The sequence below is a fragment of the Acromyrmex echinatior genome, chromosome 2 (genome assembly GCF_024713525.1).
Source record: "Acromyrmex echinatior isolate Ae372 chromosome 2, ASM2471352v2, whole genome shotgun sequence".
In the NCBI taxonomy this organism is placed as follows: domain Eukaryota; kingdom Metazoa; phylum Arthropoda; class Insecta; order Hymenoptera; family Formicidae; genus Acromyrmex; species Acromyrmex echinatior.
The window spans coordinates 23864675-23881389 of record NC_141853.1 but is presented as its reverse complement, the minus strand read 5'-3'; the positions used below and the strand labels follow the sequence as shown (position 1 = coordinate 23881389).

Here is a 16715-nt window from a genome sequence, read left to right as displayed (position 1 = left end):
CACGGAGACGTCACGAATGTCACGCGCGAGGCTCGTTCTCGCTTGTAACTATGAGCGATCAACGCGAGCTCGATACGACGGTTGATGTGATTAACAAGCTGCGCGAGGAATATTGGACTTTGAACGGTATCGCCGATACCTGTGCTTCGTTTAATAGCTACACGGCGGAGGATAAGTACACGTTTCGTCGTATCGTAAAGGAAAACAACAACTGACAACAAGCTGAAAGATCTGATACAGATACTTCGCGTAGGAAACTTTCGGTATGCCGAAAGTCGTTGTTTCCTCTAACCGAAAATGCATAGCTTTGAGACTGTCGTATCAAATGTATCAATGTATTAATTTAATCTTTCTATCCATCCTTCTATTGATAGACTCGTAGATCAAACGTGCCGAACGGAAGCGCGAGTGAGTCTGTAAGTGTTCCGTCTTTCGCTAATGAAATATATGAAGTACATTAGGAGCGATTTTTAACGGTTCGCCATCTCTCGAGGGAGTAATTCGTATTTAATAGGAGGGAGTAATTCGTATTTAATAGGAGGAAGTCATCGATAGCGAAATCAATTAAACCGCTAATCGCGCGCCTAAAACCGAATCTCGATGATGAATCGAGCGCGACTCGTAATGAATCGTACGCAGCGTAATAACCATCACTTATCCGTAATTACCACCGCAAGTAATTTTAAGTGATCTTTATGATCACGTCGTATAGGATAATAATAGGTTTGATCTAGGATCACATGTGCGACATAACCAATCGTACCGCGAACCACGCAACAGGTACCGTTTTCCACGCTTTGTTCGCCGTGAGAACGACCTTCGGAAGCACCACGAAAATTAGAGGCGCAATACACTTCGTGTATGATCTGTGAATGTGGGTCCGCGAAAGGCCACTACATAGGTAGTCCTTATAATTCAGTTGGCCTGCGCGCGAACCTTCAATTATACCGGATGATGACTCGCGCGTCTAGTAATCTCCACTAAACCCTAAACTAAGAAATTGGATACTGATTATAAGAAGCCGAGAACGGAGCGATAATGATCCGTCGATGTTAGATTTAGAGATTAGATTTCGCTTGAACTACTTCTCAAATATAATTTCAAATAGCTTCGAGCTATTCGTTTTGAATAAGGATAATTTATGACATATACATGAGGATATATATTCTTATATATTATAAGAATTGTGATGATAAAATTAAGTTTTATTGGGGCAAATTAAATATGCATTTTGTATTTGTAAATATGTTTTTAATACTTTTGTATTAATTTTATTATTTTTCAAAATGCACTAATAGTCATCAGTAATTCTAGTTATTAATAGGTGTTAATAATATCTACTTATTGGTAATTAGTTATTAATAATCTTAAACCTTCGCATGGATATACGTGCGTGTGATGATCAGTTATTTGAAAATAACAAACTACTAGAACGAGCTAATTAGAAGATTCCTTTCCTACAGTAATCACCCTAGGGCGGCCTCGTTCCAGCCGTTAACCTATCCGAATCGCGGAAGGCAGTTCGCATAAAGGCTACAATCATCATACTTTTCGCACGATTATTCCTATGATTATAGATCAACCGGTTCGCGTGCAGGATTCAGAAGATATTGCCCCAGATATATCTCTAGCAGAGCAATAGGACTCCCGCGAGAGAGGCAGGAGCGAGAACGAGTCGTGATCCACCGTCGGAGGACGACGGTGGGATCTTTTGCTTTCTAATCATCTTCAAGGTTAAACCTTGGTGAACCTGCCGGCTCCTGCACGATGTCGGTTAGAGCCTTGTCCGATACTCTCTCGTCCTCCTCCTCCTCGTTCTCTGCCTCTCATATATGCTATATAGATCGTCGTATAAGGGTACGACCTTAGCCACGGGAATAAGACGTCGTCGACCTGCTGCTCGCTCGACCTGCGATTGTCTCTGTCAGTCGAGGAGCAGCGAGGATATTTCTATACCGTTAAGCGATTGGAACGCCTCGTGCTCCATTGTCTCTCCAAACGTATGCACCTATATATTTATTTGTGTGCGCAAAGAATATTTATATCTACATGCTGGTACGCCGCCAACAGACAGAACTCTCCTTTTCTTTATGAGTTAATTATCACTGGACTAGGTACATGCGCCTCGATGACAATGAGGCATCGATCTTCTGCCTGTATTCATAGTCAAGTCTTGTATTTAAGGCTTCCTTAAGTTTACCTTTCGATGCTGCATAGCCAATAAAATAATTCGTATAGAGCATCTGAAGATAAATTTAAAAAAGTCTTAAATGTTATGACTAAGAATACGGATATTGATTCTGAAACACAATAAGTATAGTAAGATTTAAGATATCAGCTAATCACGGTCGAATATAGAGAGAATCGATTATGATTGATTTCTTGATAGCTTACTTAGCTTACTATACCTAATGTGTTTCAAGGCTCAAGTTTGTCAATAAAATATGAAGCAAGGAAAAACGGAAAATATAAATTCTCTCAATAACTAGGCGAAAAAAAGCGAGCTATCTCACATATGCAATGTATCGGTAATAGATCGAAAATAGATCTAACTTTCTGTCAATTCAACATGTATATTCACGTTAATAATAATATTTGAAAATTCTACTATAATTGTTTCTAAGATGTCCAGAATAAAATATTATATTAAAAAGTATTATATTTTTATATGAAATATGAACAGTTTGACGATCATATTTTAATTAGAAATATACATGATATAACATTTTCATATATTCGTCACCTCACCTTATTAGAATGATGAATGATAATTCGACTTACGAATGAGATACGCAGCAGCGGAGTTGTAGCACAACGACCTGTAAGAATGCAAATATAGCCAAATTGTAGTAAAGCTTTCAAAGTAATTAATAAATTCAAAAAATAATTATTGCGTAATGAAATTTTTATTTCTTTTTTAAATAAATATTTAATATAATAGTATTTAAAAGGAAATCTTTTTCAACGTATAAATAATTCAAGTATTAAATCTTAAATCTCAAACCTTTCGAGAGTATTTTTAATATATCATATTTTGTGACTAATAAATGTTCTATTTTATTAAATTATCAATATCATTCAACAATAATTTTAAATAATATTAAAATTATTTAAAAGAATTATAATTTCATAAAATGATCAAATGCATTTTAGTCACCTTAAGCATGTTTTAGACAACCTATACTTAATTCAGATTTCAAAGCAGAATTCCATTTACATCTTTATATATTTATTTAAATATATATATGCATATACTATATACATATATATATATTTAATCGGAATTCGAGATAACATTCGATTTATAATTTTATGTGCCATATAATTCGAGAAACATCTTAAGGATCAGAGATCACACACATTTATTGTTATTTAATTTAATTTAAATAGTGTATTAAAATGTATATAGTTGCATATATATATATATTTTATATATATATATATATATATACATTTAACTATATATATGCAACTATATATATTTTAATGCACTAGTTAAATTAAATTAAATTACAATAAATGTGTGTGATCTCTGATCCTTAAGATGTTTCTCGAATTACATGGCACATAAAATTATAACTAGAATGTTATCTTGAATTCCGATACCAATTATTATCAATCATCCAAAGTGGTCTTTATATTACAAGAAAGGATGCAAGAGAATGGCATGCAAAATACGACAGTCACGAGAACAATTGATTCTACACAAAGACTATAGAGTATAAAGCATAGACCACGCCACTCCATATATTACGTAAAATTGGTCAATAAAAATAAGAGGCTGCTCTCCATTTAATGATACAAGTCGATACAAATATCGTGCTGTCTTTGTTACAGCCACATTACTCGTAGAATACAAAGAAAGATCGAACACGAATCTGTCTCTTTTTATTCAATCACAAAATATATTAAAAAGAAAAGGAAATCGGCCGTTTTAACACTCCTGCCACTTATTTTTGACCACATTTGACATACTATTTAGATACGAATAGAGATAGTCCATGCTTTGATTCTACAGATATGTGCAATAATAAGTAATAAATAATAAATTATTCACCTAATGATTGCTTCGCCGGTGCCCGATGCCTCCTCAGGCCTCCTCCATGATCGTTCATCCACTGTTGCTCTTTCATGGCACTCACATAGCACAGAAACACAGAACCGACTAATGCATTCGCGAAAATAAGATTAATTGTACCGATTACTAGAGTACGATGAGTGACGCGAGTACGACGACCGCCGACATTTTGACGCAGCATTATGACGCAGTAGAAACTGGAAACTATATGGCGCAGCATTTTGATACGACACTCCCGAAGTAAATCATACGCAACGTACACTTCGTTATATCGCGACGGAGAGAATAAGACGTGATAAGACGCGAAAAAGATGCGATAACACAATGCTATCGATCCGATATGGCATCCGCGAACTAACCAACTGCCGCGGAGTCGCGTCGTTGTCCGGCCGTAATGGCGTGACGTTGCGCGGTGGATTTCGGGCGAATTAATCTCGCGACGCGGCCATAAATACGCACCCGAATGCATCACTCTTGTATAAATCGTATGTATCCGTACATTTCGCAGTCGAATATCGAGCCAAATGAGGTTGATCGCGACTTTTACGGACTAATTTCACACCGCGACATCGCCGGTTCGAGTTACTTCGTGTTCGCAGCGCTGCGTCATTAACGTAATAAATTCAAATCCAGTGTCGGCAACTGCACCCTCGTATCACGCACACAGAAAGAAGTATGTTCTTTATTCCTGCATGAAACTGTATTAAAATTTTTTTCTCTTTTTAACCAAATATCAAATATATATGTATCTATTATTAAGATCTTTTTAATAGATGCTTATTGAGCATCAATAAATTTAATTGTGATTATTATTTCAGATGTAAAAAGAATTAGAAATGCAAAAAGAATTAGATGTAAAAAAAAAATTTCAGATGTGAAAAGAATTACAAAATTCTTTTTTCGAATTTTCTGTGCTATCTGAAAATTGAGTATCTTAATTATTTATTACATTTATTATAGCAGTATTTAACTTCGAGCCAATAAATCACATAAATTGCTTATTTCAAGTTCTGTAGAAGTAATGTAGATATTAATTTTTTTAGAGTATTACTCTACCTTAAAAATTATTTTTGTAATTTTTGATTTGTTATTTTCTTAGAAAGTATTTCAATTCGATTTATATTACTTTTTTTGATTGAAGGCCCATGTAGAACACAATCCGTACATAATAAGAAAATCGAAAAATGTCGACTTGTGTCACTTTTCTTGCGGAGTACGATAATATCCCAGCAGAACAAGTCACAATAACGTCGAAGTTACATTAAAATAAATCGTGACTGATTGAAAAGTGACTTTTAGCAATCATTTTCGAGCCATTTCGATGTCATTTTGATGTCACGATGACTTGTGTGTTCTGCTTAGGTATATCGTCAACTTTTATTACTTTGATTTTCACGAACCGGCGATTTACGCTTCATTGCACACTTTCAATAATAGCAAGTAAACGATCTAAAACGCAGGTCGCAAGTTTGTTGCATCCTCCAATTCGATTGGTCAATTTTAAAAATAACGCTTCGAGATGGCTGACGCAACAAGCTTCGCCGCGCAATGTAGAGCGGACTTAATACGCAAAATCGGCTCACTTCACTCCTATCGTTCGAATCCTACTTTAGGTAAACCGCCATGTAAACCGACGTGTTTCCACGGATGTTCTCGCGAATCGTAAGTCGTCAGATCGAATTGGATTAATGGAGCTATAATATTTGCAGAGAATCGCGTTTGGTTTTCGTGTATCGTCGCGAACGCGTCTACGCGAGTAACAAAACGCAAACATTCGTGCCATTACTCGCCGAGCACCGCGCGCGGGGTTGAGATCGCGTCACTCGACAACAACAATGACATCTGTGTATACATCGCACGCTCGCCGCTCGCGCTGAATTCGCGGAAAAAGTTAACAAACAACTAACCGACTCGCCGCGTCGCGCAGCACAATACGTCGATACGAAATATTTAATCATCGTGGAAAATTACGTCGATATTTTATTCAACTATTCCTGACTTTTTAACCGAATGGACTATCGTCGGGCGTTCTACGATATCTGCTTTTCATTCCGTCTGGACTTCTCGGCGTTGTACTTGCAAGGTAAGATTTATCTTAATCATTTGATCATAAGTATGAATTATTAAAAAGAATAATGAAAATTGAGATATAATGTTATAGAATAATGTTGTAGAATATTAAAAATATCCACGTGAATAATTACTAATTATGCTTATATAATATAGTAAACTTATTAGCTTATATAGCTTATATAATATAATAAACGCGCAAGTAATATAAGATTGAACAAGTGAAAGAGATGCCATAAAGCGAAGCGCGAAATGTACGGTACGATCGTGATATCCGTTTCTCAAAATAATGTAAAATAATGTAAAATAAGATAATTGAATAAAATGAATATTTTTCATACGCGACAGTTGACGGCCGGTGAAGTGCGAATAGCGAAGGAAAGCGCACACAGCAAGGGGGAGCGCGCACAGCGAGGGGGAGCGCGGTGACTACGTCATCACTTTGGCATTCGCTTGGCGACCTTATTGGGGGATGGCAGAAGTACGAGACGCTCCGAACGTCGCATTAATTCACGAAAATGAGATATCTACGAACACGAATAAGAGTACGTAAGTATTAAGATTATCAAAAACTAAAGTGTGTGCTAAGAGTTAAGGAATAGGTCAGATGTGAATTTTATATAATTCTTTTATCTTTTTTATTGAAAATACAGTGAGAGCAAAAAGTATTCGTACAAGGAAATTTTTTATAAAACAAGTTTTATTTGTAAAAAATAAATATTAATTAGCAATTTTATACAATGAATACATTCTGTTTTAACATATACAAATGAGCTTCGCATGTATATTTCTGATATTATAAGCTAAATTTTTCGACTGTACGAATAATACTTTTTGAGCATCCATACAATTTTTTCGCTTATTTTTCAGATAATATATTTTCTATAATTAATACACATCTTTTTGGTATATATAATTTTAAGAAACAATGCAATCTATTTTATATTTTATGAATAAATTGTTAATTATCTAGCAAGAAATGATCATCAATTAAACATCGAATCGATGTCGAATTGGTGTTGAAATCATCGTATTGATTAAAATATTTTTTAAAAAAAACTTTATTTAAAAAAATTAAATATTATTCAGTGAAAAATGAGTTATCAAATTGATATCGAATCAAGATTGTTAAATTTAAAGAAATTGAATATCATATTTCAAGAAAATTAAATCAAAATTTAATTGTTATGTCTCAAAATGAATTCCAATTTTAAGATATCTGTTAATTATTTATAATTGCAATCAGAAACGTGAGTTTTCCATTAGTTTATTTCGGAATGTTTTGTCATTATATGGCGCTGTGAATAGTAGCAGACTTCTGTAATTAAAAAAAATTGAAGTTATTTCAGTTTTGTCAATTATTCTGTTATAAATATTTAAAGCTCAGTTAATATCTTACAAAATAAAAAATTCAATCAAAACGTAGTCACAATTTTCAAACCATATTAATAAGAATTCTGTTCCAAAATTCGCTAATCGAAAACTCACGTTACCCATCAGAAATGTATCGTGGTTATAAATATGATATTATCATATCAAATTGATGCTCAAATTTCATTTATTAAATCGCATTATATCTCAAACTGGTTTCGACTGAGTTTCTTCAGTAGAAACGCGATTATAAGTACGAGTTTTATACTGAGAAAAGATAATGTTTTAGGTGTCGTTCGTCAACTCTTACGCGGCTCGTTCCTTTTACGATGCGGTGTCTAGAACCACCCAAGTAGCCGAGTGTAACCAATCCTCGACCAGAGCACGCCGCATGAATAGGTGAGAACGAATCCAAGCGAATATGTCTGTCGTGTTACGACAAAGGCCGCGCTATCGGAGCTCCGCACTCGCGCAAGATAAGTAAGTGCTTTAATTTATTCGAAACACCTCGGTTATTAATCGTCCGCTTCGTGGATCGGGACGGGCCCTGGAGGTGGTGCCCGGCTTGGCCCCGGATTCAGAGGAGAGGGGTCGGGGGGCGCGACGAGAAGGGGTTAAGAGGTTGGTCCCTCCATGCGTGAGGTTGCGTGTGGTTATATACGCATATAAATACGCGGATACAAATAACGAACACGCGGTCGTGTCTCAGCTGAGCTCGTTGGAGGCGCAACGCACCCAGAGCTGAACCAGAGAAATGTTTTAAGCGAGGCACTCGCGGCGCCCACGCAACAGACGCTCGTCCGCGGCAACAGACGCGCCGACACGCGCGTGCACACCGCACTGGGCCCTTATTTCAGCTATAAATTAATGTTCTGTCTTCTACGTATGCATAATTGTGCGAGCCGCGCTACCCGCTTCTTCTTCCTCTCCTCCTCGCGTCCTATCTTCCGTTTTCCGTGTCTACACAGACCGGACGCCAAACGTGGTTGATATCAAACTGATGACATGTAACGAAGGCTCTAATGGATACCACAAGTGCGAATATACGCAATGTATACCGTGTACGCGGTATTATCCATGAACCGGATGCACTCCCGTGACGTGTTACTCGCAAGGACAATACTCGTGCCATCCCGCCAGCGATATTTTCAACTAGCTGCGCCTGTACCAACGCGTTATATTTATAATAGAATAATGATATCTACGAGATAAAACACAATCTCGTATCTCCATACAAAACTAATGATCAGAGTAAAGCATCAGCGAGAAATGTGATCAAATATCTTTTTGCTTTGCCTTGATAAATTATTTTGATTAATGACTTTCAATTTTTTCTAAATTATAGCCTTTGATATATATTTAAAAAATGGCTGACCATGATGGTTACCAATGAATGTGGAGAAAGTTTTTTGTGTAATTTTTTTTATTAGTAATAATTGCTAAAAAAGATCGCGTATACAGGACTGTCGAGAGAGGCCTCAGCAGTTGAATTAGCATGAGGACGAGGAGATCACTTTCTGTTTGAATCGTCGTATAAACGGAGATAATAAGGATGGGTCTCACGTTCTTACATTTACATTCGACTTATTGTCTTTCTCTCTCCGACTGTCTCTCTTCGCTCAATAAGCCGAGGCCTTCGCTCTTGAACTCGCCACGATTCGCTTTCGATGCTATTTTTGTGCGTCGTCTCCACCGCTATACATATGTCTACCGTTGCCCTGGTTAAACAATGTTACTTAATGTCTCCAACGATTTTCGAATACTGAGATAACAAAACATGTGTCGCTCCGAGGCTCATCCCATTGTATCTGTCACGGTAACGTCACATTCCGCATATATAATAAGAACGCGAATTATACATAGGTATCCTTTTTCTTTCGTTTCGTATCTTACGATATAACTTTTCCTAATCATCCACGGATGATCACTTCACGGATTTCGAAGTTTATTTTCACTTAAAATATTTAAATGTATTAACAGTTCCATTATAATTAGAATTATTTTTATGACAATTTTATAATTGTAAAAGTAAGGTTGAAATCATTATCGTATTGTTTCATTATTTTCATTATTTCACTTACAATATCCAAATGACAGCATTTTAATTATAATTTTAATTATTTTTATAATAATTCATTGTGAAAGTAGAAATGAAAACATATAGCTTAAAAAATCACGACTATGAAAAACGTTTTTAATTAAAATATTTAAATAACAACATTTTAATTAGAATTTTAATTATTTTCATGATAATTTTGTAATTGTAGAAAGGAAAATATTATCGTAGTTAAAAAAAATTTCACGACTGTGAAAAACATTCAAACGATTCATTGAAATTCTTCAGTTTACGCAAAAATATTGTTTGCGTGACTGTGTGAAAAGGAGAGGTTGGAAGTAACGTGATGGCGTGTACAACACGCGGAAAATAATGAAAATAACATAGGAAAATGGTACCGCATTTGGTAAAACAACCGCGTACGTGTCGCGGCGTGCACACGTTCGGTTCCACGGTGGTTCTCTACGAGCCTTGCACTCTCGCAGGCACCTCGTTATGCGCTCTAGCTTTTATCTCTCGAGTCCCGGTGACGAAGCCGACCTGTCAGTCACGTACCGAGGTACGTACGCGGGATTTGATTTTATCAGCCCCGTGCTTTTGCATACAGCGCCGGTGTACCCGGTGTACCCACGCTGGTACACATGTGTCGCCTTCGTGATGCTGCCTTTTCATATTCCGTCGCGCGGACGCGCAGGCGACGATAACACCGTTCCGCGCACCGTTTATCTCGCTGGTGAATGCTGGTGACGCTCTCATGTCCCGCACGGGAACAATTCAACTTATATTCTTGGAAAACTGTAGAATGCCCGCGTTTCTTAGAATACTCCATGAATTTAGCAATCTATTTAATTATCATAACGGACTGTGTTATTACTATGCAGAAACGTTACAAAAAGAAAACGTTCCATTGTCACGCTAGTGTGAAAACATATTAGTAATATTTGTGTAATTATACATTACACATATAATATTAATACAGAGTGTTCTGCTCGTAGATATTTAATTAAAAGAATTAATTAAAATAATATATTTTAAACTTATCATACAATTTAATGACATGTATTCTTCCAGATGTAAAAATTCAGAAATAAATTTTAGAACTTCTTCTCTTTGCACTAATATTCACCTTTTATTGTTATTTAGAGTTATGAAGTAATTTGTATGTTTCGAATTTTTCCTTTATTCATACATCTTAATGGAACATCCGTATAGTTATCATTTATTTTTGAAGAAAAATACATGAGAAAATATTTTATATAAAAAGATATATATATATATATATATATAGAGAGAGAGAGAGAGGGGGGGGGGAGATATTGAGGAAGAAGGATACGTTATATACAGATTTTCTATAGGAGAGAATGATTCTTTTATAACATTCAATTATAGGTATACATATACATAGTAACATGGAACAGTCTCACTTATTACTTTCTTAATCAGTGAATTCGTGTTTTTGTTCGCCACAACGTAGACAACGCAGAAACGAGTAACGTGAATTACTTTGCTGGACAGCGGTCTATAAATCGTATGATTTTAATAGGCGGTACACGTCGAATGTCACCATTGGGAAGGCGACCTCCGTACACGCATCACGGTCGTGCACCAAGTACATAAGAACGTATGGCTCGCGTTTAAAGCGGCGAATTAGCGTCGTGTCGCCTTAATATCGACCAACATGACTGTTTTGGAACGTATACCAAAGTGATTCGTTCAAGGCTGGTCCGAAAAGGTAGTTCAAGACGCGCACAAAGACCATCGCCACGTCGTCAGCGATCGCGATCATTCTCGAACGATGTAAATCACAAATTTTTGAGGCTGTGAAAGAGCGAACGAGAAAAAAGATACAATCATAGTGATTTGTGGTGATCCGCGAATAGATATACGAATAAAAACACGATATATTGTGCGATAAGTAAATCGAGAGAATTGTGTAAATTAAGAGAGATCGTGTAAGGTAATGATGATGACGCGACTTCATCGTGATGATTGTGAGAGATCGCGAGCGCACGAAGGATACAATATTCTACTAAAATATTTATACGATGCGCACGGACGGTTCGAGCGAAAGAATGCCGCGCAGAAGGGAAAGTGAAAGATGCGGAGTGTTTCAAGGATACGCTAGCGCTCGAGTATAACCAAGTTACTAATTATATCGATTAACGGCCTAATATATCTATTCCACGCGGTTAAAACTATCCAAGGACTCGTGTCCTTGACTTTGCCAACGCTTCTCAGCTAGATTTTCCGTTAGGAGCTACTGCTCTTGTCTGAGCTTCTTGTCTTCTTCCTGTTTCCTTGTATCAAGATCAGATAGTGATCTATCCCGAACGTTCCACCAACACACACTTACACATGTCTCTTGAAAATGTAGGAAAATGAGATCTGGTTCTCTTGGAATGGTGCAGTCGAGTCTTAATTAAAGCAAGATAAACTATCGCGGCATAATTAAATGAAGCTCCAGAACTTCGACCACGGAGGCCGTCTTCCTGGAAGAAGCTTCGAGATTTAATTAAAAAGCTAAATCATCGGGACAGAACCTGCAATAATTTAACAGAGTTTCCGAACTTCGGCTGCTGATCATAAACTCTCTCTCCTATCGCGTCATCTCTTTATCGCTTCGGTTTCGTAACACAGGTAAAGTCGCTTCGTGCATCAGCTCGATAGAAAATAAACGTTCGAGAGGTGAACAAAAATGCTTGTCGCTTTATCGAACGATCGAAGATATCCGACATGCAGAACGTAGTGCGGACGACGATGAAGGTGCATGCGATTTGCGTTACTTTTACCGGCTCAAGATCTCGAGGTTATACACTGCCGAGAGAAGAGTTTATTTTTATTAGCAGGTGATACATTCTGCGCGCACGTTCGGTCGATGCTAATAAATCCTGGACGTGTCCTGGACGTGCGCTACGAAGTAACGCGATTCTCGTAATTATTGATTTCGCAATGACACGATCGAGTATATGTCCGAATGCGGTGCGCGAATAACTCCGCCGCTCACATACTCGCGTCTCCATTAAAGACAATCACTAGAGAAGATATTCTCTGCGAATGATTAAGTACGTATGTTCATGGTGCATGAAGCGCGCGGAATGAGAATCGAATGATCATTGATTGATAACGGTGTATTGGATACCAACGTGAACTACGAAAGAGAGTGATAAGTGCAATATGCATGTTATATAATGATTAAAAATAGAAAATGGGAGATAGAGAAAATGTCATGAATACTGCTAACAATAATTACTTAATCTTTTCCCAGCAATAAGTTCATGTAACTATAATTTTGCAATGATTGAGCGAAGATATATCGGCTATTATTAAAAGTTAACTTAAAAAGAATTTGAAATATTTGACAAATATTTAATAAAACAAATTATCTTGTCTTCTATGTTTGCTCAATTATTCCTTTTATTATGTAACGCTTTAATTAATTGATGCCGTAGAAAAGCGAAATACAATGGAAATGAATAGAATTTCGGGAATCAATATTCAAAGATAGTCGTTTAATTCTCAATAAGAACGCATTAAATCCAAAAAGTGTTATTTATTTATGAATAAAATGGATACGAAGAAGCTAGAATTTCTTAAGGAGTGTTGAAAGCAGACGAACGTGTTGCTTATTTTATGATACTTTGATGAGATATAAATCACACAACCTTCTTACTCTTTTATATATCGCACGATTCTTAATAATCGAAACCGATCGACACTCGTCTATGAGAAAGATCATCATTTTGCCGTGTAATTACGCCGCTAGAATAATTTGCAATCCTCTCCCGTCTTCCCCAGCGTATTGTTTTCCAACTCGGTCAATCGAGATGGCCTTCGATTGAGTATCGAGGCGAGATAGAATCAAAATCTCAGGGCCACTCTCGGAGATTCGCTACTCTCCCTTACTAACGATTTATAATATTCTCGGGAACTCGTCGAGATTGCAAACACAAGATCGCGCGAATATATCCACGACAATTTTTTAACTGAAGAAAGATCGAGTGCCTTTGTGCCATTAAAGAATTATTTCCATGATCGAACAATTACAGTTGATACGATTAGAAAAGTTCAGAGTAAAGTTCATGACATAATTGATTTAGTACACAAATTTTATTTTCTACAAAGATAAATCTCTAGAAAGCTTATTATCTAGAAATATATCCTTGTCTCTTTTTATAGAAGAGTACAATTAAAGAAGTTTAATCAGAAGGATATTTCGGCAGAATAATACTAACACCTTTTACATTCTCGTTCGATACTGACTGAAATAGGTTATAATGCGCAGTTGTATTGGCGCCAGTTAATTCTTCGCAATATCGTTTCTGTGCAATCCGTTAGACGGTACTGGTTGTACAGGAGATAGGTAGTGTGGGAGCTGATGCGTTGTGCGAGTTCGCGTGTGTCACCTCTGGCACTGCGCCTTCACTGCGACGACTCGTCGTCAACTCATCATTATCTGCCGGCGATGATTACAATTATTATTCCGGTCGGCCAATAATCATATCCCGTATAACGTAACCATTCGTCTACGATTGCGATCAGCAATCACGTACGCGCCGTCCCCGTCTTTTGCAGCGTCGCAACTTTACCACGACCGAGAAACTCCCTTCCTTCGTGAAATTTTCCGAGTCCGTAATAGTGCGATCTTTCCTGGCATAATCATCAAGTAATTTATAAAAAATGATAAAATGTAGAAAATTATTGCAAATATATATTTTATAATGAGAAAAAAGATTAGTCTTAGAAGATCAATTTTAAGAAAGAAAATATTTTTTTAAAGGATATTTTTTTTTAATTTAGTAATTTTCACTTTATTAACTACTTTATTAAATATTTTAGCATAAATTATTTTATTTAACTGATATTCAGTCAGATTTTATATATAAGACCGTTTTAAGTACCGTCTTGAAATGTTATAAACCAATCTTAGAGCAGTATAGTATCTTAAAAAAATTACTTAATATAGTCTTGAAGTAAGAACGGACTGAATACCTATGACCGGAATCTCATAATCTTATTTGAAGACCATTTTAATGTCTAGAAATGTCTGGCCATAAGCAATTTTATCAAAATCAAGAAAGAAGGGTATATACATATAATGTCTCTCTCTTGCTCTTTTCCTCTTTCTCTCTGTATCTGTATATAAAATTTTATTCTAACTTATACTATCCTATTCTATAACCTTAAAGTTATAAAGTAAGACAGAATAATATATAATTATAACAAACGTTTATAAATCAAAACTTACAAAAAGAAGAGCATAAAATCGCAGCACAAGATATTGTTTTTTAAAAATAAAAATTTTTTATTAATGTAATGATTTATTAAATATCACAAACAATATCTTGTGCTGTGGTTTTATACTTTTCTTTTTGTAAGTTAAGACAGAATAAGTTAAACGTGATAGTACACAGAAGAGATTCCAAACGATCTTAAATATAAAAGCCGACTATATAAATACCGATCTGTGCAATATGATTTGTGATTGACACTCGATCACTTAAATCAAGATCAAGTCACATCTCGAAATTATCTTAGGTTACGTCGAAAAGTTCGTTCTACAATTTCGAAAGGTCCGATAACGAGGGATTTGCGGATATGCATGCCATGTCGCACCGGTAGAATAGAACGCGCTCACACGTCGCGTCGTCGTGAGTCAGATATCCTCCAGGTTTCAGCGTGCCGGGTCGGGGGTCGTCCGCATTTGCTCCCATCTCCATCTGCCCCCTGCTTCGCCATCGCCTCCGCCACCGCGCGCCATCACTATTCTCGTAGTCGCATCCATCGCATCCATCGCATCACTGTGTGTCCTTGATATTAGAATGGTCCAGGCGAACGCGCGCATCCTAGTGACCGTTACACGCTGCGCCGTTCGTATGCATATGCGGGCCTAGCTAACCACGACACAAATGTGCAAGATCGCCGATGATGACATCGTTTCATTATATTATCATCCACCAAGTTCCAGCCGAATCGCGATTCACTCCTGCAATTTTACGATTTTTTTTTTTTTTTTTTTTTTTAATGACTGGCGCCCGAGCTATGACTCGTAGCACAAAGATCGATAGATAGGAATGTCTGTAGATCACATCAATTTATGATGCTCGACAACTTCGTTGACAACGGGCCGACGATCGTATCGTATTGTCAATGTTTTTTGCTGACGATATTTTCGGAAGATGAAAGAAAAAAAGAATTGCACACAGGTGGAATCATAGCTCGCGGCGATACACGATCTTTGCTGCGCTGATTCTCAATCGATTAGTTCATAAGACGAAGCGTTTATTGCTCATTACCAATACCAATGTGCGTTGCAATTGCTCGTTGTGAGAGCTCGACGAAGATAGTTGCCGCGCTCGTAATCGCTCCGTATGCGCGTTAAAAATCATGCTCTTCTCCAATGGCACTCATCACGGCAGCGACGATGATTACCTACCAGCTTTTACATATTCATCGCGCTCACAGTCGAAGTATGCGTTCTGTTATCGACAAATACGTAAAAGCATGGCAGGCGCATTACGCCAACTGACTCAGTCGTCATTGTATCTCGCGAAGACTAATCGCCAAGAGATAATCTTCGTGCGATGTTCTGTACTCGGAGTCCTTTACTCTCTCGTGATATTGATGGATGAATGTTGCTGACAAATGGAGATTGACATGTTCATAGAGTTGTCGCGTGTAACACAGATGAAATATAGATGTAAAAACATCGACTCCGTTAAAAGTTGCTTAATCGTAAACTTCTATTTGTTACGAAATAAAACAGCAAATAAATCTGTTGAATTTTATGCAGTTTAAAGATTACATAGGTCGCTTAAATGAAATAACGGTAAGCGTGAACAAATTTTTTTTTACGATTTACAAAGTTATGTAATACGATAAAGCATGTGGAGATCGAGAAGGATTAGCGAATTCAAGAGGAGTAATTTGCGAGGATGGTCGGACAGCTCATAAGCGGAAGCAACGTGCGACCGTGCCGCGTAGCCTGGATTAAGGATGGTATAGGCATCGACGTCGGATCGCGTGAAGGTGGCCTGCAAAAAAAAACGTATAATACACAGCTCTTAAAGCATAAAGCGGAGGAGAACTGTTTCGAGGCGCCTGGAGCGATTATGAGCGTGGAATCCACGAACGAACGTATGA

The 16715-nt window shown here is 37.0% G+C and overlaps 1 protein-coding gene and 1 long non-coding RNA gene across 8 annotated transcripts in view; one reads left to right on the top strand and one right to left on the bottom strand.

Annotated features, from left to right (window-relative positions):
• Nucleotides 1-16715, bottom strand: part of LOC147910662 (uncharacterized) — a 446179-nt gene that overhangs the window by 282566 nt on the left and 146898 nt on the right. For 2 of the 7 annotated variants that reach the window (XR_015548452.1, XM_087416739.1), the window contains exons 1-2: nt 4058-4547; nt 2749-2819 (exon numbers count right to left, since the gene is read on the bottom strand). The exons of 3 other annotated variants lie outside the window; for them this stretch is intronic. Coding sequence is in view for 2 of the 4 variants with exons in the window: in XM_087416739.1 (XP_087272865.1) it covers nt 2749-2819; nt 4058-4547 (561 nt within the window). In the remaining 2 variants the exon portion in view is untranslated. Of the gene's footprint in view, nt 1-2748; nt 2820-4057; nt 6142-16715 lie in introns of those variants that run through there. 2 more of the 7 variants (XR_015548453.1, XM_087416740.1) reach the window with 2 other exon arrangements.
• LOC147910664 (uncharacterized) overlaps nt 6077-16715 on the top strand; it is a 31385-nt gene continuing 20746 nt past the window's right edge. The window contains exons 1-3 of the long non-coding RNA XR_015548456.1: nt 6077-6161; nt 6497-6693; nt 7809-7999. This is a non-coding gene — a long non-coding RNA (uncharacterized LOC147910664). The remainder of the gene's footprint in view (nt 6162-6496; nt 6694-7808; nt 8000-16715) is intronic.